We start from the raw sequence: 27,479 nt of genomic DNA, 5'->3' as shown, positions 1-27,479 counted from the left end.
ATAGACCCTCCCAACCGGCCATTTGAGAGGTGGAGAGCTAAGAAAACATACCAAGGGTGTTGATACACCATTTTAGTGATCTCTACTTGCATAGTGCTTAGTGATTCATTAGGTGATTAGCGTAGGTGCTTTGCGAAGTGCTTAGGTTGATTGAACCACTACTTATGCGCTTGCTCTAGATTTAGGCCTAGTGTTTAGTGATGTTTGCACACCTCTTATCACTCGGTGCTTGCACGCACCATTGTTGTACATCGGAGGGGCTTATAGTCTAGCGATATCACACTAACCGCGTTTGTGGTGTGGCCACCACCGTGTACCGGAGGGAACAAGGCCCGTGGTGTTTTGGCCGGAAGCTTGATAGCGAAGACGGCGGGGAGCGGTCCGGGAGAGGCTTTGCCACGAGTGGCTTAACCGGAGACCCGCTTACGCGTGGGGAAGGCCCGGAGCTATCCACGGAGTTACCTGACCAGGAGCTTGGTCCTTGCGAGGGGCTTCAACGAGGACTATAGGGAAGCTTGCGTGCTTCTCGATACCTCGGTAAAAATACCGAAGTCATTGACGGGAGTTTACATATCTCTACCTTACTCTTTAGCTTCCGCATTTACATTGCAATCTTGGTTTGTGCTTTACTTTCCTAGCTTAGTAATAGGTTAGTTGATAGGTTTGGAACCTAGGTTGCATAACTTCTTTTGTGGTAGAGATAGCAACACACCTAGCAAAACCGTAGTTGCACATTTAGATAGTTTATCTTTTGCATAGGTTTTAACTATGTGAAATTAGATGCCTAGAGTTTTAAGTTGCCTAATTCAATCCTCCATCTTAGGCTTCACGGTCCCCTTTACACCTAGGATGCCGCTGAATCTCGTCGGGAAACTCAACGAAGTGCAATAGGGGTTGAGAGAGGGGAATTAGGGCAAAAGGTGTTAATAGATTGGTTTGTACGATGATTGGATAGATGGAAACTCAACTGGCCATGATCCTCTCATATATATAGAGGGGGTGGTCTTATCCTAGTAGAAAACCTCTCCAAGTCTTAATCTCCAAGTTTCCCACGAGTTTGGAAGAGTTGGGATCGAGTTTGGACTCTCGCTGATTCGGACTGCGAAAATCAGAAGTTCTGACAGGGAGTCAAAAGTTCTGATTTTCGCGCAAAGCCAGCACCTCCAGGCGAACATCAGAAGTTCTGACAGCCGCACAAAGCCAACACTTTTAGGCGAAAATCAGAAGTTCTGATAGGGAGTCAGAAGTTCTAATTTTCGCACAAACTTAGAACCTCCAAGTAAAAATCAGAAGTTCAAACAAGGGGTTAGAAGTTCTGGCAAGGTGAGATTTTCTTGAGGGAACAACTCCTTCATTCAGACTCCGAATTAGACGTTTCATATATGTTTTTTGACCGTCTCGACGAGAGGAACGCAATGGTGAAATCTGTTTCACATTTTGACAACTTTACAAAATGGACAATTTTGGTTGTGAACAGATTCTTTGGTCTACTTGCTCAAAACAAAGACCAGAGGAACTGACAAAACAAGGTGAGATGCGGTTGAATTCCTTGCACGTGCATCCAACATATATGCTAGTAGTAGTCAATTACTTATCAATTATATCATCCCGTCAGGTTCAAAACCAAATGGCCAGCAAGCCTTTCTTTTTCTCCTTTTCTTTACGACAAAAGACAGAGATGACAAATACTTGTTTTTATTCTTTTTCTTCAAGACAACAGAGAGATGTCAAATACTAGCTCTAGCTCAAGAATCCCTAAAGCGAGCTAGAACTTTGGGCGCATTAAAAATATTAGGTCGAATATTTTGGATTAAAAACATGTTTAAAGCACTTTATTTTATGCCAGACCTGATCATGGGCTATCCGATCCAACTTACGTGAAAAAACCAACCATCAGGTAAGCTCAAGCCATAGTTTTCGACCCATGACTCAACCAAAAAAACACCAAACATAGAAAAACCCAAGAAAGAACCTAACCTGGCACGAACAGACGTGCCCAACGAGAGGGCATAGGCCAAAAACTTGATCTCGACTAGACTTGACGTTTGATAAGGTATATTTTATACTAAACTCCGAATTTCATTTGAAGTGAAGACAAAGCCTCCCCCAGCTCCAGTTCATTAGTTCATTTGAAGTGAAGCTGAAGCCGTTAGAAGCACGCAAGCAGAGAAGCTGAAGCCGTGTGGAGCCGTGCCAAAGAGGGCATTATAGCTTCTTCAGTTACGCTCTATCTAGTGGCTCTCCAACTATTCAGAACGACACGATGATCCATGTTGACAAAAGCAGATGATATACCACGATAAAAATTAACACACAAGTTACATTGGCAACTGGTCCTATATATATCGCTATACAAAAAATTGGCACGTAGCCTACACAGGAGAGGGTTACGGGCTTACGGCCCACAAGGCCACAGCCCACAAGTATCAAAGCTAGCCGTCAGACAGCAATACAGATGACAGCCGGGTCTGAGAAAGCTAACAGTTCGGATTCGCGGCTTCACTTGCCCAGATGAGTCAAGATCCTGCTGACAAGTACCTCTTTCTTACCAGAAACCGGGAGGTCATGCGCGGTCAGGTAGGATTTCAATTCCGCCGCCGTCATTTGCTTCAGCTGCAAATGACAACCTCGGAATTTAGAAAACAATTATAGTAACCAAACAAATATTGTATAACATGTCAATGATTATTGGCAATTGCAAAAACTTCAGCTCTAAATTCATTGGCAAATTTCACCTAGAAGTGATATGCTGAATTCTAGTTGCATGTATACTAAAAAAGCGCGTACCCAGTGCAGAGAGCTCCCGCTCTGTACGGGGTCTGGGAAAGGGTGTCAGTGGCAAGCCTTACCCTCGCCTGTGCAATGCGAGGAGACCGCGACTCGAACTTGGGATACTGAGACAAATTTTTAATTAACTTTAGCTTGTTGGTTAAGAAGAATTTGAGTGCATTTAGTGTCTGCAGAATAAATCCAGTGCCTCCCCGTTTATGGATATGGATCTTGCTAAAAGGATCTGACTACTCACTTTTCCATTGTCTGCAAGTTCTGCCCAATCATAAGCAGCACTTATCTGCGCAGCTGCATCAGTGATTTCCTTCCTCTTTTTTGAAGCATCACCACGGGAAGCTTTCCCTGCTGCTGCTTCTGCCTCCTCTTGGTCATAATTTTCACCATAGACTGAAGTCTTGAATTCCTCAATAGCTTTGACTACCCCTGGCCTGAGATAAGAATAGCAAGGAACATCCCACACAAGGCACAAATAAGATAAAGAGATAATTATTGCAAATTGCTTTTATATAACCAACAGGAATTCAGCTTGTTCAAGCATTCAATAAGTTATGCTTCCATCTTGTTGTGCCCTGTTTGGGAAGAGTGACATCACCAACAAGATTACCTATTTCAAAGAGAAAGGGAGTATATAGTTTAGCATGCATATAAATAGACAAGCAAAAGAAGTACCTAGACAAGCCTTCTTCGTCAGGCAGGGTCTCATCCTTTATATCAGGCATCTCATCTTCGCCTAAAGCTAAGGCCTCCAAGATCCCATAGTGTCTTTGCAAAGCTGTTGATGTTGGACAACAGAAGCCGTATCAGAGCATGTACATGTGACTGAATTTTGTGTAATTACGGAAGTGATTCGCAAGTGAATAAAATGCTTGTTATAATATACATCAATGACATTTTAGCCCAACAAGCAACATCGCATGTTCAACAGCACTCTTCAAATATTGAGCATTTATGTAATCCACCAAAAAAAATGTGCCTGCAATAGGTCTCCTGATCTTCATTAGAGCATCATTTGGTAAATGTAAATACTTTTCAAAGCTATGGAGCATGTTCATAGTGGAGCCTAAAGTAAAGCAGATGATTCTAGATGTTGTGGGCTTATAGTTGACCCTAGACTCTAAAGATAAATTTCTGAAGAAGTTTATGCCCAGGTTAAGAAGACTTTTTCAATCACTTATGGCATGAAACATTTAAGAGGACACAATTTATTCTTGTTCTTCATTTTGCACTCAGCTTTAATATGAGCTAATAAGATAGGGTCAAATGCAGGAGGCAAAAAGGTAGCTTAAGAGTAGCATTGTCAATAATGACTTCATAGCTATTTACCTGGGTTAGCAAATTGGCATGCAGAGAAATTTTTTAGATCAATACGTTTGAATAGATTCGAAGCTTTCTTGATTTGTTCATCTGTTGCACGTGGTGCATCACCATAAGTCACATGAACCTGCAAACCAAAGTAAGAAAATTAGCTTAAGGTGATGGTAAAGTTAAACTACAACGCCAGTCCTTACTTCTTCAGGATATCTAATATCATCGGAGTATGGAAGATAGATCATGTGCATGCCAGGCGGTTCAAACTGGCCACCAGAGGAAGTAACCTCTTCCTGTTTTATTGACCAATATAGACCAGAGTTAATTTTGAAAAGCATATTAGGATATATTGATATCAAAATGTTAAATAGACATGGTAGGACAGAATCCCTCACTTGAGCAACAAGGGCTACGAGCTGTGGTCGAGTTGGATTCCCATAAAATGCAAGTGCAAACCTGAAATCATACACATGCTATATTTTACATTTATGATTGTTTAAGTAAGTCCATTTTGTTATAGATCACCTCGCCATGTCTGGCTCTCTTGCCTCAACTGGCCTAGCATAAAGTTTGGCTACCTTACCTTGCCCACCTAAGAGTTTCTTGACTTTGAGAGAGACAAATTTACTCTCCCTAACAAGGATTTCCTTGTTCACTGCCAAAGGTTGGTTAAGCAAGGCATGGAAATTATGGCCAACGACTTGCTTCTTGAGACTCAAACTTCCAGACTAACAGCGGCATGCAATTGCATGTCACGGTACCAACCAGTTAACCACAGCTGGTGATGTGATATGTTTTACTGTGCGTGTATTGCATAATTCAAAGCTACGGCAAAATGTCATATAAGAGCATAATAACAATTTACAATGCACTAAGATGATTCAGGCCAGCTTTATCCACATTCAGAGTATTTAGTTTTCTTGATTCAAAGTATTTTCCTTATACAGTTGCTCAAAAAAGGCTGATGGGAAAATAATAGTGGCTAACCTTCCAAGACGTAACATTGAGCTATGCAAAGCAACGAAAACACAAGTGCTTCCAAATATACGCTGCATGAGAGCATAAGGGTGAGCCAACTATCTGATAAATGCACAATAAAAGAAAAGAACACATTATATGGAAGAGCCTCAAAGAAATAACACATAGAATCCTATGGAAGAGCCTCAAAGAAATTTCTACCTCACCTAGAAAACTGCTTTAAGTTTGAACTATTTGTTGATGCATAGCCTTAGTTCTATAGTATGTAATCAGTTCTTGTGTCCCTTGCACATTCTTGTAGTTTTGGTATTGCAGCCCTCTTGTGCAGTAACCCATTGTTTGCCTAAACTGAGTAACAATTTATTTACTACACTAGTCAACGTTCAGTAGGGTCCTCTACTGTCCTTATATGGCCAAAGAATTATTTTGGTTCAAATTAATAATAACTAACATGATGCAGACAAAGTGCTAACTCATTGTTGAAACAAAAGATGAAATTTTATATGAGAAAAAAAATCACTAAAGTTGGTTTAGTATGCACCTAAATACTACATCAAGTTGGATACTGTGTTCACTTCATCCTTCTACAATGAAAATATATATTCACGAAGAAATTCTTTAAATTTTGAACTTATATTATCTGCCAAAAGCTCAGAAGCAAGATGACATGGAAAAAATAACGACATTCTCAGCATTAAGTGGATAGTTGCAGTACAGCAGCAAACTACAACTGGACACTGAAGCAATCCCAGAAGAACACAATACCTGATCACTCGGATAAATAAATGTCGATGGTCTTAAGTTATGATAATCTTTCAAGCAATCTAATGGCTTGAAACCTAAAAGGCGAAGATGATGGCTTGCAACCCTTTTAACCTCAGAGAGTTCATGTACAGAAAATTTGACAATTGTGCTGCACAAAAAAAAAATGCATGAATGGATAGTAAAAGTGAAACTAATATATAACAGTGTAATCCAACACAATGAAATCCATCAAAATACTAGTGCAGCCAAAACTATCTTGCAAGGCATGCATGCAAAAATAAGCTTCATGATCTTGCAATATGCAATAGACTTTCTAAAACATAAAAAAAGGTGTTATCAGTGCACAAGTGAGGTTAGTTTGTGATTTGAAACTTAGAAGTGGTTTCAGAGCCATCCATGTCTGCGAATTCTCAGTGCTCCATAGGAATGCATTTCTTCCATCTGAAAACATGCTCACGTGCCAGCTCCCAAGGCTTTTCTCAATATAATGTTTAATAATGATATGTTCTAAAAGGTGTTTGAAATGAAATTGTTTTGTGCAAGAGTGCAGTTATAAGTATCCTCCTTTTCAGCCACATTGATATAGATAGCAAGAAGATCATACAAGTCAACAGTAAACCATCACCCAAAGATCATACACGAGTGCCAGTGTCGTGTGTGCTTACTCATTGTACATCTGGAAACGTGTCTGTGCATCCTGAAGTAGAGCCCCAGTATCATTGCATATGAAAGACCTCTCAGCCTGCATAAACATTCTAGTTATTATATCTTATATGTGGAAGAATCATAAAAGTAACATTGGTCACTAAATAAGACTCAAACCCAACTTAACAATTGTATATGGTTGTGCATCCAAGCAATCATATGAATAGACTTTTGTGTCATGTTAAAAGTCTCTAGGCACTACAATAGTTCACAAAGAAGACTTTGAATTCTGGGCCAATTTCCTTTTTGGTGCGGTAGATACCTCTCATCTCAACAAGAATTAGCCTTACATATTCAATCAGATCACTGATAAACTTTAGCTCCACAGTCATATATTCATGTGGCTTAGCTATTCCTTTGCAGTCTCGTCCCATCCATTAGTCAAGGGAACTGGACACTAACATATGTGCCTGTAGATTTTCAGTTTGGCTGTTACTGGTTTTTGCATGTTATTATCTGGTTGTGAAAGAAACACAGATCCACAGTTTTTTAAGAAAAATCACAAAAATGTATTGTAGAGTATCCCAGCACTTGCAAGTTATGATAATGTATATTATACTGTAGAATAATAATAAATAAAATAATTTACAAGTATTTTTTCATTCCTCTCTCGACGTGTATAAAGTATGGCCGATTATTCAGCAATTTTATACCCATGTCTGTGATAAGCGATAAACTAGTGCTGAAGCAGATGCTGTTAGTCGCTGAATTCTCACTCTTGGTAGTAGGAGAATTCTTACTCTCATCGAGAGAGGATGACACTAGGAGTTGGGGCAATTTTCTTGTCTATTTCTCACACAAGCTCACACAAATGCCATACCAACCTGAGGGGTTGGGGTTACATATTTATAGCTGCTAGGCAGCCAAGCATATGCCAAGATGCTAGTCTAAGATGCTAGTCTAAGATGCTAATATGCTGTCCTAATATGCTGTCCTCTAAGATGCTGTCCTAGATGCTAGTCCTAGATGCTAAGATGCTAGTCAAGGGTGCTGTGCTGTCCTTGGCACTTGGCAGCAACACCAGTCCCCTCCTTGTGGCAGCAGTACAGCCAACAGCCCCACAAAGCAGCACAGAGACTTATCCATCATTCTCCCCCTAAGTCTTGTGCGTCGTTTTGTGGGGGAGTTGAACCATCCCGGTCCTGGAGCAGAGCTCAAGGAACTTGATCCTCCCAAGGGGCTTGGTGAGCAGGTCCGCAAGCTGATCCTTGGTGTTGATGTAGCTCGCCTTGATGCTCCCTTCCTCCAAACAGCCTCGGATGAAGTGGTACCTCACCCGGATGTGCTTGCTGCGTTCGTGGAACACGGGGTTCTTCGCCAGGGCTAGAGCGGACTTGCTGTCCACCCTGAGCTCCACCGCTCTAGTGTCTCTGCCGAGGAGATCACCAAGCAGTCGAGCGAGCCAGAGCGCCTGAGTCGAAGCGGTGGAGGCCGCTATGTACTCGGCCTCGCAGCTGGACAGGGCCACCACCTGCTGCTTGACCGACTGCCAGCTAACGAGGCACTTGCCGAGGAAGAAGAGGATCCCGCTCGTGCTCTTGCTGGTGTCGATGTCGCCGGCGTGGTCGCTGTCGCTGTACCCGACGAAGTGTGCCGCCCCAGGGCACCTCGGGTAGTAGAGGCCGTGGTCGAGAGTCCCCGCAACGTAGCGGATGATCCTCTTCACAGCCTGCTGGTGCTCCGTCGTCGGTCGCTGCATGAACCGACTAACGTAGCCGACGGAGAATGCCAAGTCCGGCCGTGTGTGGGCGAGGTAGCGAAGGCTCCCCACAAGACGCCGGTACTGCGTAGCGTCCACCTCCTCCGTCGTGCTGTCGCGGCTCAGCTTCAGCCTCTCCTCCATCGGAGTGAGAGCTGGGTTGCAGTCGGTGAGCCCAGCTAGCTCAACGACGCGCTTGGCGTAGGCGGTCTGTCGAAGCGTGATCCCAGAGTCATCCTGGTGTACCTCGATTCCCAGGTAGAAGGAGAGAGGCCCCAGGTCACTCATCTGGAAGGTGGCCTTCATCTCTTCCTTGAATGCCGCCACCTCCGCATCCTTGGTGCCGGTGATCACCAAGTCGTCGACGTAGACACCCACCAGCAGGGCATTACCTCCATTGCCCCGTCGGTAGATGGCCGCCTCGTGCGGGCTTTGCTCGAAGCCCATCCCCTTTAGCGTGGAATCCAGCTTGGCATTCCACGCCCTCGGTGCCTGCCGCAAGCCATAGAGGGCCTTACGCAGGCGGAGCACCTTGCCCTCCTTGCCGGGGATCGCAAATCCCGGCGGCTGGTGCACGTAGACCTCCTCCTTCAAGTCGCCGTTAAGGAACGCCGACTTGACGTCCATGTGATGAACACGCCAACCCTCCTGGGCAGCTAGCGCAAGGAGGAGTCGCACGGACTCCATCCGTGCCACGGGAGCAAAGGCGTCGTCGAAGTCGACCCCCTCCTGCTGCACGAAACCTCGTGCCACCAAGCGAGCCTTGTGCTTGACGATGGCGCCGGCTTCATCCCTCTTCAACTTGTACACCCACTTAAGGGTGATCGCGCGGTGACCACGAGGAAGGTCAGCAAGCTCCCAGGTGCGGTTCTTCTCAACCGCATCCATCTCCAACTGCATCGCGGCGCGCCATGCCGCGTGTCTCTCGGCCTCTGCAAACGATCGAGGCTCGCCGTCGTCACACGCAAGGTGCAACTGCGCCTCCAGGTCGTGAGGCACCGGTCCCGGCACCGGCTGGTCGCCGAGAAGGTTCTCCACCGTACGGTACCGCAACGGCTCGCCGTCGTGGTACGCGTCGACGCGCTCCTCGTCGTGAGAGAGCGGAGTAGCGAGCTCAACCGGGCCGTGCTCGACACGAGCTGGTGGTGGAGTAGACGTGCCCGGAGTGGTGCCTGTCGGTGCTGGAGTGCGTGGCGTTGCCGGCTGTGGTGGAGCCGGCGAAGAGCTCATCGCAGCCGAGGTCCTGGCTGGAGAGCGTGGTGCTGTCGGAGTAGCAGGTGCCGGGGTCGGTGGAGGCTCGGAGACTGGGGTAGACGCGCTCGCCGAAGAAGAACTGCCTACTCCCCCAGCTCCCTCGAAGTGGACGTACTCGACAGTGAAGTCGTCGTACGTCGGAGCCGAGCCGTCGTCCACTGCCTTGTCCCACGCCCATCCTCGCCCTTCGTCGAACACAACGTCGCGCGCCGTGCGCACACGCTGTGTCTTCGGGTCGAGGATGCGGTAGGCCTTCGAGCCCTCCGCGTAGCCGATGAACACTCCCGGAGTGCTCCTGTCGTCGAGCTTGCTGATGTGGCCAAGCTCCTTGGCGAACGCGAGGCAGCCGAAGACCCGCAAGTGGGAGACCGCCGGCTTGCGCCCATGCCAAGCCTCGTACGGCGTCCTGCCGTCGAGCGCCTTGGTAGGCGAGCGGTTGAGGATGTAGACGGCCGTCACCACCGCCTCTCCCCAGAAGACAGCCGGCATCCCCCTCTGCTTGAGGAGGGCCCGAGCCATCCCCACAACCGTCTGGTTGCGCCGCTCGACGACGCCGTTCTGCTGCGGGCTGTACGGCGCGGAGTAGTGGCGCTGAATGCCCTCGTCAGCGCAGTACGACGCGAATTCGGCCGCCGTGAATTCGCCGCCGTTGTCGGTGCGCAGCACGCGCAGCTTGCGGCCGCACTCCGCCTCCGCAGCAGCCTGCGCGCGTCTGATGGCGTCCGCAGCCTCTCCCTTGCTGCCGAGGACCATCACCCACATGTAGCGGGAGAGGTCGTCGACGAGCAGCAGGAAGTAGCGTCGTCCTCCCGGTGTGGCCGGTGTCACCGGGCCACACAAGTCCCCGTGCACGAGCTCGAGCCTCTCCTTGGCTCGAAAGCTCGCCCGCTGGGGAAAAGGGAGTCGCCTCTGCTTCGTCAACACGCAAACGTCGCAGAGCTGCTCCACATGGTCGAGGCACGGCAGGCCTCGCACCATCTCCGTGGCACTGAGCCGCTTCAGGGCCTCAAAGTGAAGGTGCCCGAAACGCTCGTGCCACTGCCACGCCTCGTCGTCCCGACGAGCAGCGAGACAGAGGGGTTGTGCCACCTGCACGTTAAGAACGTAGAGTCGATTTGCGCTTCTGGATACCTTGGCAAGAAGGCGACGACGACGATCCCAAATCCTCATGACTCCGTCCTCAACCACCACGCGCGAACCGTTCTCATCCAGCTGTCCCAAGCTGATGATGGAGTTCCTCAACGCGGGGATGTAGTAGACTCCGGTGAGCAGCCTGTGCTCACCAGACACGGTGGTGAAGATGACGGAGCCGACGCCCTTGATCTCCACGCCGGAGGCATCCCCAAACTTGACGGAGCCTCGAACGCTAGAGTCAAGCTCGGTGAAGAACTCCCGTCGACCGGTCATGTGATGGGTGGCGCCGGTGTCGAGGCACCACCCGTCAGTCTTGTCGTTGCCGGAGCTGTCGCCGAGGAGGGCGTGTGCTTTTGGCTCGTCGAGGTGGAGGAGAGCCGCTGCGGCCGGTGCCGCTGGAGGTAGCTCGATGCTGGCATGTGCCATGAACAGAGCCGGCTCCTCCTCCGCCTGTGCGACGTGGGCCTGGCCGCGTCGTGGCTGTCGACAGTCCTTGGCCCAATGGCCAAGCTGGCCGCAGTTGCGGCAGGTGTCGTCTCGTGCCGGCTTGTGCCTGCCGGCGTCGCCGCCCTGGGCGCCTCCGCGGGCATCACCCTCGGCACGTCCTCGCGCCCCGGCCTGGGCGTCTCTGCGCGCCTTGCGCGGCTTGCCACGCTTGCGGCCGCCTGTCGCGGAAGAAGGCTCCCCCTTCCTCCGGTCACCCTGGCTGGCAAGCCACTGCTCCCGAGTGAGAAGGAGCTTCCCGCCAGTGGTGATGGGCCCCGAGAGGGACTGTGGCTCATCACTGTCGACGACCTTGAGGCGACCTATCGCCTCCTCGATCGACATCGTGGAGAGATCCAGCAGCGACTCGATCGAGCGAGCCATCTGCTTGTACTTCTCGGGGACACAGCGGAAGAGCTTTTCGACAGCTCTCTCCTCGCCGTAGGTGTCGTCGCCGAACTGCACCATCTTCTGCAACAGAGTGTTGAGACGGAGAGCAAAGTCATCAACGTCCTCACCTGGCTTGAAGGCCAGGTTCTCCCACTCCTTGCGAAGTGCCTGCAGCGTGGACTTGCGGGCGCGGTCGCTGCCGATGCGTGCCGCAGCGATGGCGTCCCAAGCCTCCTCGGCAGTCCGCTTGCTGGTAAGCGAGAACTGCATCTCGGGCGGGACTGCAGCGATGAGAGCATCCAGCGCCCGTCGATCTAGGTCGTAGTCGACGTCGTCGTACCGGACTGCCTCCCACATGTGCCGCACCTGGAGCTTTACCCTCATCACCGCAGCCCACTCGACGTAGTTGGTCTTGGTGAGGGTAGGCCACCCACCGCCGGGACCGACGTCCCTGACAACAGCCTGGAGCCCGTGGTAACCACGGTACCGATCCGGGGAGAGAGAGCCACGCTGCCTGTGAAGGCCGTGCTCTCCATCGACCCGTCGGTACCGATCCGGGGAGAGAGAGCCACGCTGCCTGTGAAGGCCGCGCTCTCCATCGACCCGTCCGCCACCGTTGCCGTGCACGCCTCCTCCAGGAGCGCCACCGCCGTGCGCGCCTCCTCCAGGAGCGCCGCCGCCGTGCGCGCCTCCTCCAGGAGCGCCACCGGCGCGTCCGCGCCTGTCTGGGCTGCCGCCGCGCTCGTGGGCGTGCGCGGCTGCCCCAGGAGCGCCACCGCCGTGCGCGCCTCCTCCAGGAGCGCCGCCAGCGCGTCCGCGCCTGTCTGGGCTGCCGCCACGCTCGTGGACGTGTGCGGCTGCCCACTGCGCCGCCCGCGCTCGCGCTGCGTCCCTCTCTAGCAGCTCGAGGTCCGCGTCGGCGGTGTCATCAGCGGAAATGGAGCTGCCGATGCTGCCGCGCAGAGCCTCGACCTCCGCCGTCGCCGCACGCGCTGCATTCGCCGCCGCCGCTGCCAGCCTCGACGCCCTTGCCACCGCCGCAGCAGTCTCTGCCGCCGCTCGCTCGCGTTCCTCTGCCGCGGCAAGTTCGGCCTCCTGCCGACGCCGCGTGCTCGAGGCGACCGAGCGCTGAGACTGCCCTGCGGACATGACGCGCTACCGGGGGGCTGCTGCGTGGGGAGAGGGCTGCTTCAGACGAGCTGGGAGAGGAGTGAACAGGAGCGGCCGGAGGAGCTGCTGCTGCCAACAGCTGGGGCTGTTGTGGGGCTGGGAGAGAAGATGAGCAAGAGATGCTCAGGCTACAGGATAATACGGCTCTGATACCAGTTGTTAGTCGCTGAATTCTCACTCTTGGTAGTAGGAGAATTCTTACTCTCATCGAGAGAGGATGACACTAGGAGTTGGGGCAATTTTCTTGTCTATTTCTCACACAAGCTCACACAAATGCCATACCAACCTGAGGGGTTGGGGTTACATATTTATAGCTGCTAGGCAGCCAAGCATATGCCAAGATGCTAGTCTAAGATGCTAGTCTAAGATGCTAATATGCTGTCCTAATATGCTGTCCTCTAAGATGCTGTCCTAGATGCTAGTCCTAGATGCTAAGATGCTAGTCAAGGGTGCTGTGCTGTCCTTGGCACTTGGCAGCAACAGCAGTCCCCTCCTTGTGGCAGCAGTACAGCCAACAGCCCCACAAAGCAGCACAGAGACTTATCCATCAGATGCAGATTCCCCCGCGTCGCTCCCACGTGAGCGGCTCGGGTGGCTCCTCCCCCCCAAACCCTAGCAACCCCTCCCCTCCCCTCCCCCCGCCGCGCCGCCGCCGGAGCTGGCCGCCGGCATGGCCACCCGGACGGCAGGGATGGCGGCGGCGGGGCCTTTCTCCTTTCTCTTGGCGGCGCGTGCGGCAGCAGGCCGATGGCCCCTCCCCTCGCGGGAGCTGCGTGGAGCTCAGCGGGGAGGGCCGTCGCGGCTATGGCGGCGCCGGCTAGTGCCCGAGCTGGCGCAGGGGACGACGGCGGGCTCTCCTTCTCCTCCGCGCGTTCCCCTCCTCCTCTCTTGACGGCGACGGCGGCGACTGCTGGGGCTGCCGGTCCGGGCCACGTGAGGTCAGATCCGGTGCCCGGGAGGCCGGATCTGGACTCCAGGTGGCCAGTTCGGCTTCGGCGCCGGCGGGCGGTGCCTGCGGTTGTGGTCAAGACGGAGGCGGCGGCGGCGGCATGGGGCGCCGGGTTCGGGGCCTGGTGTCCGGATACGGCGGTCCCAGGGCAGGGGGCGGCGCCCGAGATGGTGGGGCACACGCCCTGTTGCGGCTGGCGGCGAGGTCGGCTGCGACATCGGCGGGTGCCTGGGCCGACGAAGATGGTCAGTGACGGCCTCGTCGTGCGGCACTGGGACGCGAGCGGCGGAGCCAGGTCCGGCTATGCGTGGCCCGGACGGAGGGGGTGACGGCCGACGTAGCTGTGCGGCTGCTGCGTGCAGCCGGCGCGTCGATGCCCCTCTGAAGGGGCTTCCGTGGGGCGGCGGGGCAGCGACGATGGCGGTGAAGGCTGGCAGGGGGTCCGGCTTTGCGACCCGGCGTTCGTGCTAGAGGGTTCTTGGGCGAAAGCCTTGGCGATGGCGACACCATTAGGCGCCGCTTCCCTGTTGAGGGCGCCGTGTTTCCCCTCTAGCATGTCATCCAAGGGTGAAAACCCGGTCCACTTTGGACGTGCGACGGTGGCACCATTGGCGTCGCTCCCTTCCCGAAGGCGTCGCATCTGGATTATCGCCGCGGCCTCGATGCAAGGCATGGGTTCGCGACTGGAAGTCGGAGCTGCTCTTCGATGGTTGAGCTTGGCAACGATGACCGGTGGCAGTCGTTCCTTTGGACCCGTCGGGAGGTGACCAGTGGGTGGCCTGCCATGGGAAGTCCAAGCTGCTGGCAGCTTTGCTTCCATGCTCGGCAACGATGATCCATGGCAGTGTGTCGTGTTTGTGCTCAATCGCGTTGAGTGGGGTGGTTAGCCCCTCGGGTGCCATTTTGGCTGCTCGGTTGGCTAACCTTCTTGTACATTATTACATTCTTTCATCTTAATTGAGCGGCAAAGCTCCTGCCTTTTGTTTCAAAAAAAAAGATAAATTGTGAGGAGCTCAAGATTCAACCAGAGCGAATCCATTTTGCAGCAGGGGGACTGGGACACTATATACTCAAAGCCATACTGCGCCAGAGACATTAACATAAGAGAGTCCACCTGCAACATAAAGCCCCTGAGGCAATTTTGACCCATGCAGTTCAATACTTTGGTAAGCACTAATGCAACATTTGAAGGTGAAAAAAAAGGATGACCAAAACCTATCAAGGGTACCATTATATATAGAGAAATAGAGAAATCACCCCCCCCCCCCCCCTCTCTGGGTACAAGGTAATGCCATTCATAATATGGGTTTGCGAACAACCTGATATATATTTGTATTATCAATGATCCTATAATGTCAGCAAACTCAAAACAAGAGTATTAGGCCAGAAGTATGCATGGTCATTATGGTCTGTGTTGCTGTGACCGGTGAGGTGGTTTACAACTTTTTCTACTCCCTCCGTTCCAAATTATAAGTCGTTTTGACTCTTTTGGTTCATCCATTTTGCTAGATACATAGCAAAATAAATGCACCAAAAAAGTCAAAACGACTTATAATTTGCAACGGAGGGAGTATGTATCATGTATGAATTAACGACAACTTCTTTCATGAAAGACAGTAAACAAAACTTGTTCACAGGTCAAAGTTTAACCAAAGAAGAGCAACATGGAACTGATTTTAATCATATGCTCACCTTTAATGGAAGGTTACTTAGTGAATCAAGCCATGTGATTGTCCCTAAAAAAATAATCAGCGTATACTTAGATGTTTCAACACCAATAGTTTGTAATAAAGCATGAAATAAACCAAAGTCAGAGCATGCCTGGAGTAGTAGGACGGACCAGCGCATATGTATTCACTTCTATGCACACATCATTTGTGATTGCAAATGAAAGAGTTTTGACTCTGCGCTTCTTCATTATTCGTTTTCTCAGTTGATTAGTCATATCCTCTAGCCTTTAAAGACATAAATGAAAAATTGTGGTTTCCTCAGTTGATTAGTCATATCCTGTAGTCTTTAAAGACATCAATAAAAAAATGTGGAAGAGAGAGAATTTAAACTAAAACGTCCATTCAGAGAAAATACAAACTTCCCAAATGATTAGAGATCAACAGACCAGCAGCATAGCAAAGCATAAAAGACCAAGCAAGACACAAACATATGGTATAATTTTTATACATACTCCTGCATAGCTCTATAGCTGGAGTCTACAAAACCTCTATAGAATAAAACAATCATTTTAATAGATGCACTAAACACAAATAAGTAATTCATGTTCTACTATTGGATAGTGGATAGTAACACAAGAAACCCACAAAATATTGTATCATATAACATCAAATACATGGATAACTCTGTCCGGTTTTTTCTCAAACACGGAGGAGAGCTGCGACATATTTTTATAATAAGAAAAGATGAGGAAAAGGGGGGGGGGGGGGGGGGGGGGGGGGGGTAAGGAGCCCCCATGAAAGAAGACCAGCCCATACACACACACACAAAAAAAAAAAAACACTACAACAGACTCACGCACTGACAAAGGTCTGTGCAAAAGTGCCCTCCATGACAGAATTTTTGATAGAGGTCAAGGACAAGTCTACATGAGATACTGCTATGAAGCTGTGGTGCATAGTGGTGTGTGGTTGGTGTTTATTCCCGTGTGTAGAGGGGTGGGTGTGTTCAATTAATTGCAAAGCTCTTGCCCTCGGTTCAAAGAAGAAAAGACAAGTCCAAATGGAAACAAAAGAGAGGCAACTGTGATTTCATAAAACATGCTCGGGCCTGTTTGGTTGTGCGTCCAGGCATAGTTGCTTGGCCAGGCAGCAACACCAGGCCGTCGATTTTGAGCGCCTGGCGGCTGGGATCGCTGCCTGGCCAGCACCCTGCCTGCAGGTCGCAATCCAAACAGCCCTGCTATCTCCGTTTATAACTCAAGTGTGAATGTCTGATTTATTTGTGCTAGGAGATTGTAAGAATAAAGTATGGTTAAATAAATATCATCTAAATCCGAAAAATACATAAGTAATATTGATGTTTCAAGAATATAGTACCTAACACCAGCAGATGGCAAATACTCGGTTATCTCATCCCCATCCAGACCAATTAAATCCTGGGCAATTGGAGCAGTTCAGCAGTTAGCACATAGAGAAGAGAAAAAAAGCAATTATGGAGACTTACTGCATAAAACAGGGACATGTCGAACTGCTCATCAGGCCGGCTCAGTGGAAGAAGTTCAATAGACAGGCCAAGATCTTGTGCATCCTGGAGAAAAGAAAGTATTGTTATGGTAAACAAAGGACAAAAAAACATTTTGAGATGTGCTGGCAGCATGCAGTTTTAAATAGAAGAATTGCCTTTGCACGTTGAACTGTTGTCCTAATCATATCAGTTTTCACTGCTCCTGTAATAGTACCAAAAGGATCATCTTCATTGGTGAATATAAGAATTCGTTTACTGACGGTCTTCACAGATCTGAAAAGTTTCAAATGAGGAACATGGAATGACTAGATTCAGACAGGCATTAAGTGGTGCAATTGAAGGAAGACAAAGCACTATATGCATGCTACATTCACTTGACCAATCAAATACCTACACAAACTGATGCAGTCTAGTTTGTATAACATGAACAAATTTTAGCTTCACTGAGTGATCCTACATGAAAGGTTGATGTACAAAGGCTACATAACATGTCAATAGGCAATAGCCCCCACTAAACAGCAATTTGTTATTGGATGCAAATTACATGACACTGCTCAAAGGCCAAAAGAAGGGAAGTAGTCATACCCCTTGCGCAGCAGAGCCTGAGCAACCCAAAGAGCGTTATACAGGGTATTCTCTCGAGATCCAGATGTTATTCCATATCGACTTCCAATGGTGCTCATAAAAGAATCTGCAGTTAGTCGAAACAAAGGTTTATAACCAGAAAAGAAAACAGGATTGCTAACTTTTCCCCCTATACATATCTATCAATCCAGACCAAAACGAAATTTATATCTATATCTATATATCTTATAAAAGCGGTCCACACTACATATCTATCTCTCCATGCAAATATGCAATATCTATCTCTCCATGCAAACTATCCACGTCTGCAGCCCGCTAGCATGCAATTATGAAAGCTCTCTCTCCATGCAATCTACCGACATCAGCTAGCCACAACACCTATTAACATGCATTTAGTTGTCCACATCAGCGAGCCACATCATACAGCAACATCCATTTATGATAATCTACCCCTCCATGCAAGCTTTCCATACCAATAAGTCACATAAGCCAATAACTATAGACCGTCCCATTTTCATTCCAAACCATCTGCGATTCCCACAGCAGTGTGCGGGGTATCCTTCTAGTTAACAAGAAAATCTTATGAGTATGATAGTCTAGGCAGTATATACTGTTACACACTACACTGCGTCGAATTTGAGAACATGAAACCAGCCTGATGAGAAACTATAATGAGATTTGAGATTTATTTTTTAATTAAGTCTATATGTCTTATGTTTAGACATGTGAAGTTTTACTCACAAGTTACGAACTAATGTTACAACATAAAAGGCGGTAGACTTTCTGTACTTGAGAAAGTGGGTGGAACTTGGAAGCAATATTAGTGACATGGGAAAAACAGGGAGATCCAAACAAAGACACTTGTATGACGAAGAAACATCACTGCACCCAAACGAAATCAAGGATTGTACTGGACGATAAATAACTTTAGCCAAAAATATTATCCACGAACCACATCCTACTGAAAAAAGTTGAGCATGCATATCCCTCAAACTTTGACCATGTGTCACCAAGGAACAATTCATACAGTGGTATTACCTTCTATGGAAGAAAAATCTTTGATAAGTTTTGCAGTGGGCCTATCAAGTTCTTCTCTGTCTCCAACATTATAAACATAAACACCAGCTGAGTCCTGTAAATTCTTCTTCTCTTTCTGCGAGTTGTGAGCAAACCGGATCAAGGAACCGGGCACTATGCTTAGCAATATCTGTGCAATGGTTCTACTTTAAATGCTATCAACACAAAGTTCATGAATAGTGCAAGGGACCTAAGCAGGCAAAGTTGAATATTTGTTGAGAAATGACTAATAACTAATACAAAAAGGACAGTTGCATAGTTAGCTCATTATTTCACTTTTAAGAAAAAAAGCAAAATACTGCAACCCATCTGCATCTATATTAAAGAAACTGTCATTCCTGACTCCGACCCTCTCTCCTGACTCCGACCCTCTCGTGTCTTACTGGATGCAGCAGCACTTGAACTGTATTATTTTCGGCTTCATGCTCGCTAGTCATCAAGCTTAGTGCCTTAGTTCGCTCTATGCAGTAAATAATAAGTAATGTTGGGGGTCACTGAGACACATCCAGTGAAGCTTTCAAATTTTGCCTATTGATGTTTTCTGTTAATAATTAATTGCAATCTAAAACTGTGTTTAGATTCGTCTCACAACACACTATATTAATATTATATTTTCTAGGTTTATAAATGAAGTTACAATAGAAACTAGTGGTCACATTTGTGTTGTTATGAGCATATGGCCCTTTTGGATACCATTTTGATTTCCAATATCCAATTATTTGTGACAGGTGGTAGTAATGATATATTGAGTAAAACTGGAAATGTGCAAATAGAGTTCTAACATAAAGCAAACAAGAGTTGACAACATGCTCTTTCCTTCTTGCACTCTTACGCCCCGCAGATGCTTGCGATAAAATCAAAGTAACTCAAATAGGAAAAACAAAACTGCAAACTACAAAAACTGCTAGAAGCAGAGGTGTATGCTTACTGATTTGAGAAAGCTTACAGTGTTAAAGAAACATATTGCGACTTCATCGTAAGATCTACCAATAATTTGTGTCTTTAGAGACTCTGTGATGCAGCTAACAATGGTGTGGAAATGTGTCTCCTGCTTTTCATTGTCCTGAAAAAAAATGTTACATTGTTATTTAGTAATGTCGCAAGCCCCTAAAAGAATGTCAGGGCAAAACTTAGCCACATAGACTGAATAATTGGATACTGACAAAAGGGCAAACTGACAAAGTAGTACATTTAGCATTGCATTACCTAAAGGTTATGAGGAGTACTCATCAGTTGCCTTCTTCCTAAAATCCTATATGGCGATGGATCACAGACAAACTACTACTAGCGAAAATCCAGAACAAACTTAATGATCCAACTTCAGACTAGGTCTTAATTTCCAAATAGAGACATAAAAAACTGATACCCAGAATGTCAAATTAAGTGGCGTAGAGTAATTGTGCCTCACCTGGGTGGTAGCAAGGGTGAACATTTTGGGCGAGGCGTCGACAAGGTAGACAACCATCTCCTTGTTCGCCTCCCTCTCCTGATTCCCCGATCAAGCAATCCACAACACGCGAAGAATGCGGCGCCGCAGCAGCCAGCAGGGTCAAATTACTTTTCAGAACACTGCTCCAATAGAAGGGGGAAAGAAGAAAAAAAAACGCAGGGAAGAGCCGGTACGAACCTGGACGGTGTCTTCGTCTTCATCGCTGTCGTCGCGGAAGATGCCCTCTGGGTCTAGGTCCATGGCGCCGGCTTCCCAGCGAGGGGTCAGGCTTCTGGAACTGGAAGGTTCTAGAAACTCGCTAGGGTTTAAGACAGAGCAAAGGGGCGAAGGGCAAGTGGGAAGGGACTACTGCTGCGCTTGCTCTGTCTTCTCGAGGAAGAAACAAAGCGAAACTCAGCAGGGCCTACGGCGCATCTTCTCGAGGAAGGAGGAAGCGAAACTCAGCTGGGCCTACGGCGCGGGCCAGAAGCTGCGGATATGGCCCATGGGCCAACCTACACACGATCGGGGCGACCGGGTCAGGCACGCGGACGACGACGGCAAGGCACGCGACTTTTATGGTGGTATGGCGCTCGGCGGGGATGAGCTCGTCGGCGGGGAGTCGGTCGACGGGCAGGCATTCGCGGTAGGGAGGCAGCCGGCGAGACGACCCTCATCGGTGGAAAGGCTCTCGGCGGGAGGAGCTCATAGGAGCGGAAACAGCCGACGGAGAGCCAGAGGCGCTTGAGGACCATGACGATTGGCGGGGAGGCCCATGAGTCCATGACGGAAGGAGCGGACCAATAGCTCATTAGAAAAAAGCGGTGGAGTAGCCAAACGCGTATAATAAATAAAGTAATCAGAAAAGAATATTAATTTTTTTATATATTTGTATTTCTCAATCAAAAACGAAATGAGTTTTTTTTGGACCGGGGGAGTATACCTGAAAAAAGAGAGGAAATGTTACTCGTTCAGAAGAGATAGATTTTACCTTTTTTGAGAATTTGATAGACTTAATAGAGCATTATCATGTTATTACTAACATTAGCTTAGATGTTATGATCATCACAGAAAAAATTATAGCTTTTAAATTTTATAGAAATGATAAAAGATAAATAGATATGTACCATTCACGTTGCTGTTTTCTATGATCGTTTGATTTTTTTTCTCTCGTTGCAACACACGGATATATTTGCTAATAAAAAAATAATCAGAAAAGAATATTATTTTTTTTATATATTTGTATTTCTCAATCAAAAACAAAATGAGTTTTTTTTGGACTGGGGGAGTATACCTGAGAAAAAAGGAAATGTTACTCGTTCAGAAAAGATAGATTTTACCTTTTTTTTAGGAAAAATAGATTTTACCTGAACACCTAGGGCGTGTCTGGTACCCTTCCCAGCCCAGCCAGGCCAGCTCCAGGCAGTCAGGCTGCATTTGCCCAGGCCAGATGCATGCAACGAGGGTTGTTTGGTTGCATGCATCTGTGGAACCAGGCTGGGCTGAGACAGTGTTTGGTTGCATGCATGTGTTTGCAGATTTAAAAAGCCCATGCATGGATCATTGTTTGGTTGACTGCATACAACAAGTTCTAGTCACCTCTTGCATGTAGTGGTAACATTACCACCCACTAGTTGACATCAAATATTACATCAATTTCCAAATGAAAAAACCTACTAGCAAGGCAATAACTACTGCTATTACAAGTATAAATGAACTGTGGCACAAGCGAAAGTTGTCATTTCCATTATTTTCTAGTAGAGGTGCACTGACAGGTTGGAGAGGAGGTGGATTTTCAGGTTGATCACCATAGAAAGCTAGCAAAGCTTCATTTCTTGTTTCGTATTTTTTGTAGCAGTTTCCCTTGAAACCAACTACTTGAGCATGTGCTTCGGCCCAACTGGAGTAGACCTCAGGCTCCTTCCCAACATGAACAACATACCAAGCCATAGCTGAACATGTTCTCAGATCAATCAAAAAAACATCACAGGCAATGGACATGTGCTCAGATTAATCAAAATAACATCACAGGCAATGGACATGTGCCCAGATCAATTAAAAAACATCACAGGTAATGAACATGTGCTCAGATCAATCCAAAAACATCACAGGCAATGGATAAGTGCTCAGTTCAGTCATAAAGCATCACAGGCAATGGACATGTGTTCAGATATAAGAAAACAAACATCACAGGCAATAAGGCAAGTGCCCAGAATAAAATTGTACAAATCACAGGCATAGGCTGGTGCCCATATCAAGTTCAGAACCACAAGGTTCACATCATTGGCAATGAACTCATGGTCAGATTGCCACCACTAGGTTGATCTAGGTTGTAGGTGCAGGGTTATCTAAGACACTAACTATATGTTAGTGTTAGTAAGTAAGCTATGCAGGATCAGATTCACTGCACAAAAGAGAAGGTCAACCCACTACACATTCACCAGCTATAGTTAGGTATGCACAAAAGATGCCACCACTGCACAGGGACAGGCCACCACCATTGCATAAGGGCAAACCAGGCTCCCGGGATACATGTCCAAAGCCTCAGCATAAGTGTAGTATCACAGAAAATTTATCATCATTGCACATACCCAAAGCCTCAGTATAAATGTAGTATCACAGAAAATTTATCATCATTACACATGCCCAAAGTCTCAGATCAAGTGTAGTATCACAGAAAAAAAACATCATTGCTATTGTCCAAAGTCTTAGATCAAGTGAAGAATCACAGAAAAAAAACATCATTGCTATTGCCCAAAGTCTTAGATCAAGTGAAGAATCATAGAAAAAAGGGTGCCCTTCTCATTCTAAGCATGTTCACATACTCTATATCATTGTAGTTGTAAATTAAGTTCAAGTTCCTTTGGCGCTCCTCATCCCTAATGCTCATTGGACCATAACTGATCTAAGGCCGTTGACTCTGAAGCATTCTAAGTGTAGCAAGCAGCACGAGCAAAAAGAATGTGTCTCTTCTCTTCCAAGTCCATCTAGAAAAAATGAATAGAATTTAAGGACAAATGCTCAGAATGACAATGTCATCATCATGGACTTGGACAAAAGCTCAGAAAAATGATTCATCATATACTAGAACATGCTAAAAATAAGACTTTCATCATCACAGATTAGGGCAATAGCTCAGAAAAAGGCATCATCATAGACTAAGGCAATAGCTCAGGACAAAAGGAATCATCACAGACTTGGACAATAGCTCAGACAAAATGGCAACTTCATATACTTGCTCATAATCTCACAAAGTAGGACATGCATTCAAATCCAAGAACGCAGGACTCACTATCGCACGGTACAGATTAGGGGGAAGCGAGAGGGGGAGTAGAAATACAAAATACCCACGTCAACAAGCAGCAGCACCAGCAAAAGCCCAACCCAGCAGGTGAGAGAGCTCAGATCTGCAAGCACACAAGCAAAGAAAAGAGGATTATCATATAGAAAATAGGATTTTTACTTGAAAAAAACAAGAAAAAAATAAGACCTAAGAACAAGGATCCATACCGCAATAACAGCCAAGAAATCAAATCTGGTGTGCCTGCAGCGAGATCAACAATCAATGGTGACCTAGGGTTTCAAATCGCACAGAAAAAATGGAGAAAGAGAAGGGGAAAAACTCACTTGCTTCGAGAGGACGCAAATCCACGGCACCTGCAACAAATCGAGAGAGAGAGGGTAGGCATTAGGAGGCCACGAATCCATCAAGAACACCGGGGGAGGAGGAAGAGGAGGTGGAGCTTACCGGCGGCGCAGACGGGGAGCGACAAGAAGAAGAAGAGAGGGAGGCGGCGGGAGGGAAGATATAGAGGCGGTGAATGGCGGGAACGGGGAAGGTAACCCTAGGATCTTCGCGCCATCTCCCCGCGCACGGAATCGCCAGGCGCGCGAGCTCGCGGGAGGACGGAGCGAGTCAGGCTGAAGAAAAACGGCTGATTTGAGCGTTTCTCGTGAGCCAGGCCAGGAGGGGACTTTTGCACGAGCGGAGCCTGACTCGGGAGGGTGGCCAGGGAACCAAACATAAGCAGGCTGCATCCCGAAAGCCTGGTTTACCCTTACGCGGGCAACCAAACACGCCCTAGACCTCTCTAACGTCCAACCAGGCTGAAACGCCCCCACTTGAGGCGCACCATGTCAACGGGTCGAGGAAAACCGACCACGGATAGGTGGGCTCGAAACACAAAGCCAGCCAGAAATAGAAAACCCATTTCCGTCCGGTACGTGCCCACCTGTCCATTCCCCGAGAATTCGAACGCCCGGAGAGGATCGGCCTTGTTTAGATGCAAAAAATTTTGCAAAATGAGTACTGTAGCGTTTTCGTTGTTATTTGGCAATTAGTGTCCAATCATAGTCTAATTAGGCTTAAAAGATTCGTCTCGTGAATTTCGTCTAAACTGTGTAATTAGTTTTATTTTTTATTTATATTTAATGCTTCATGCATGCGTCTAAAGATTCGATGTGACGGGAAATGTGAAAAATTTTACAAAATTTTTAGGAACTAAACTAGGCCGAAATGGCAAAACACGCACGGGTCCCCAAACGGAAATCTCCCGCCCCCTACCCAAAAACATCCGCAACGAGTGCGCCTGCCCTACCTCGTCCCCTGGCCGCCACCGCGCAACGAAACCGCGATCCGCTCCAGCTCATCCCGCCTGCGGCGAGCGCGCCTCCCCGTCCACGCACACCACGCGGCCTGCCAAATCCCCGTTCGGCTGATCAGTTTTCGATGATTTCGGATGATTCAATACGATTCGAGATTCGAGAGAATAACCTCCAACAGGCTGAGAACTGAACAGCCGAACGGGAGAATCTCTTTTGGTTTTGGAAACAACGGCGCCGCTCTGCATTTTGAAATGCCAATCACGCAAACCAGAATCCTTCTGGTTCTTTGGGAAGTATTAGGACCTTGTTTAGATCACTCCAAAATTCCAAGTTTTTTCACTCTCTCTCCATCACATCAATTTTTGGACGCATGCATGGAGCATTAAATGTAGGTAAAAAAAATAACTAATTGCACAGTTTAGTTGGAAATCACGAGATGAATCTTTTGAGCTTAGTTGGTCCATGATTGGACAATATTTACCAAATAAGACGAAAGTGCTACTATTCATCGGGTTGAAAAAATCTTCAATCTAAACAAGGCCTAGGCCGTTTAGTTCCCAAAAATTTTTAACCTAAACTGTCACATCAAATCTAATGGCACATATACGAAGTATTAAATATAGACGAAAAAAAAACTAATGATACAGTTTAGTTAGAAATCGTATGACAGAATATTTTAAAACTAATTAGTACATGATTAACCATAAGTGCTACACTACTAACATACACTAATAATGAATACGCTAATAATAAATTAATTAGGCTTAATAAATTTATCTCTCATTTTTTAGACGAGCTAATTAGTTTTTTTATTAATATCTAAAAACTTCTTCCGACGTCTAAAACATCCCTGTGACGTTCAAAACTTTTCATTTTACGAATAAAACACATTTTTCATGTGACGTCCAAAACTTTTCATTTCGCGAACTAAAAACACACTTTCGTTTCGCGAACAAAACACGCCCTTAATACGTAAGCAAAGCATGATTCTAGAGATTTCGCCAAGATTCCAGCGCCATTTTCGAACAAATCCCCAGCCTTTTCTCCGTATATGATGATGCTACGAACCTTCTCTACATCCAACAAAATCAACTAATCCAACAATTGAACGAAGAACCCGATTACAATTGCAGTCAAATGCAGAAACTGGAACCAAACATGATGCAATGCTAGGATCCTCCTCTAAAATCCAAATCCAACAAAATCAACCAATGCAGGAATTGAACAGCAGCAACCAGGAATCCGAACACAATCCAACCAAAAACGATCTGACAGCATTACGGCAACAGTCCCGGAATCATGAAATAGCATAATAATAATACTACTATAGCTTAACTCGATGTTCATACAGGCAGGGAGGAGCATGAGGACTGATCGCACACGATCAACCATCCCAAGTTTTTTACAGACGACAGGCTACTACCCTTTTGAAGGCTCTGAGGCTCATGCCGGAGCTACTGGCGAATCTAGAAGCTACTGACAAGACGGATCAAAATCCAGATAGGAAGGAGGGGGAAATCTATACTAGGCCGAATGGAGCGACGGAGGGGCTGACGCCGGCGCCAAGGCAAGCAGGCAGGCAACCTACTTCTTGGCCTTCCTGGCCGCGCCCTTCCTGGTCGGAGCAGCAGCGGCAGCGGCCTTCTTCGGGGTCGCCGCCTTCTTCTTGGGCGATGCCACTGCCTTCTTCTTGGCGGCAGCAGCAGGAGCAGCAGCCTTCTTGGCTGCTGCCTTGGCGGGCGAGGCCTTGGCGGAGGTCTTGGCGACCTTAGGAGGGCGCCCGCGGGGCTTGGGCGACGCGGCGGCGGGAGCGGGAGTGGCGGACTTGGCCTTCGCCTTGGGCTTGGGCGACGCCGCCGCCTTGGGTTTCGCCGCCGTCTTGGGCTTCGCCTTCGGCGAGGCCTTGGGCTTGGCCGCGGTCTTGGCGGCGGCCTTGGGGGCCTTCGGCTTGGCGGCGGCCTTGGGCTTGGCGTCGGTGGTGACAGGGCGGGCGGCCGGCAGCTTGAAGGAGTTCTTCACCCTCGTCAGCTTGCCGGCCGCAGCGAGCTTCTTCAGCTGCACGGTCAGCTGCTTGCGGAAGTTGGTGGGGAGCTTGCCGCCGTGCTTCTCCGCCACGTACTTGGCTATGGCCACCGAGCTCGACCCGGTCTTCTCCCTCAGGGCAGCGATTGCCTCTGAAATCATCTGCAACCAGACCCAAAAAAATGCATCTCAGATTCAAGATCGATTTCGCGATGATAACAAAAACCAGCGCCAAGACCGATCCAACAGATTCGTCATCAAAAACAAGCAATCGAAAAAACCAATCCAGCGTTACAACGAATCAGCTCGATCGCAACGGACTAAACCACCGGCGCTCTCACCTCGACGTAGGGAGGGTGCGCCGCCGGCTTCTTCCCCTTGTCCTTCTTCTCCTTCGGCGCCGCCTTCTCCTTCGGTGCCTTCTTCGCCTTGTCCTTCTCCGCCTCCTGGGCCGCCGGTGCCTCAGCCTTCACCTCGGTCACCGGGACCTCGGCAACTACAGCCTCTTCCGTCGTCATCGCGACTACTACCACTACTACTCTCCCAACCCTCTCCGGAACTGCGCGTGAGCTGATGCGTTCGCTCGCTGCGTCAGCTGCGGCGGCGGCGGCGGTGGGTGATGACTGATGAGACCGGAGGCGAGGACGAGGCGGCTTAAATAGCGGAGGCGACTGGAAAGGCTCAGGGACGTAGCACCGCGCTGTGATTGGTCGAGCGGGTTCACACGCGGATCGCTACCCCGCCGTGTCTGCAGCTCCCCGCGGGCCGTCGGATCCTCCCAGATCCAACGGGTGGGGACGCTCGCCGCGCGGTGGCTCGGATGCTGCCCTCCTGGGTCGACGCCAGCGGACGCGAACCTGTTCAATCTGTGCTTCTCTCCTAGATCCTCGAGCTCACCTCTCGCGACGTGATCCATCGTTTCTCTTGAAACTCAGTGTGTT

General features: G+C 48.3%; 2 protein-coding genes across 2 annotated transcripts; both read right to left on the bottom strand.

The window, feature by feature from the left end:
• Positions 1 to 2,287: 2,287 nt before the first annotated feature.
• On the bottom strand, positions 2,288 to 20,404 carry LOC136545337 (ATP-dependent DNA helicase 2 subunit KU70-like). Its single transcript, XM_066537357.1, has 19 exons — positions 20,110 to 20,404; positions 19,891 to 19,968; positions 19,429 to 19,545; positions 18,444 to 18,558; positions 17,406 to 17,511; positions 16,976 to 17,093; positions 16,800 to 16,883; positions 16,673 to 16,731; positions 15,447 to 15,580; positions 15,318 to 15,361; positions 6,507 to 6,583; positions 5,842 to 5,989; positions 5,086 to 5,147; positions 4,494 to 4,554; positions 4,299 to 4,391; positions 4,114 to 4,231; positions 3,460 to 3,562; positions 3,026 to 3,218; positions 2,288 to 2,613 (listed from the first exon to the last, which is right to left on the bottom strand). Exons 1-19 carry the CDS (start codon positions 20,170 to 20,172, stop codon positions 2,500 to 2,502), a joined length of 1,887 nt encoding a protein of 628 aa, XP_066393454.1. The 5' UTR covers positions 20,173 to 20,404; the 3' UTR covers positions 2,288 to 2,499.
• A 5,389-nt stretch (positions 20,405 to 25,793) lies between these two features.
• LOC136545336 (histone H1-like) lies at positions 25,794 to 27,174 on the bottom strand. The gene is made up of 2 exons (XM_066537356.1): positions 26,880 to 27,174; positions 25,794 to 26,700 (listed from the first exon to the last, which is right to left on the bottom strand). Exons 1-2 carry the CDS (start codon positions 27,054 to 27,056, stop codon positions 26,101 to 26,103), a joined length of 777 nt encoding a protein of 258 aa, XP_066393453.1. The 5' UTR covers positions 27,057 to 27,174; the 3' UTR covers positions 25,794 to 26,100.
• Positions 27,175 to 27,479: the final 305 nt, after the last annotated feature.

This window comes from Miscanthus floridulus, chromosome 3, assembly GCF_019320115.1.
Source record: "Miscanthus floridulus cultivar M001 chromosome 3, ASM1932011v1, whole genome shotgun sequence".
Taxonomy (NCBI): Eukaryota; Viridiplantae; Streptophyta; class Magnoliopsida; order Poales; family Poaceae; genus Miscanthus; species Miscanthus floridulus.
The sequence above is the reverse complement of the archived record's forward strand: the minus strand, read 5'-3'. Positions and strand labels throughout refer to the sequence as shown.

Bases quoted from the DNA above. Each gene is read 5' to 3' on its own strand.
- LOC136545337 (XM_066537357.1), bottom strand. From the start codon at position 20,172: ATGGACCTAGACCCAGAGGGCATCTTCCGCGACGACAGCGATGAAGAC. The intron at 18,559-19,428 runs GTAAGCTTTCTC...CACAACTCGCAG, and splicing joins CAATATGTTTCTTTAACACT to AAAGAGAAGAAGAATTTACA. The intron at 4,555-5,085 runs GTTAGCCACTAT...GTATGATTTCAG, and splicing joins TCAATGTTACGTCTTGGAAG to GTTTGCACTTGCATTTTATG.
- LOC136545336 (XM_066537356.1), bottom strand. From the start codon at position 27,056: ATGACGACGGAAGAGGCTGTAGTTGCCGAGGTCCCGGTGACCGAGGTG. The intron at 26,701-26,879 runs GTGAGAGCGCCG...GTCTGGTTGCAG, and splicing joins CGCACCCTCCCTACGTCGAG to ATGATTTCAGAGGCAATCGC.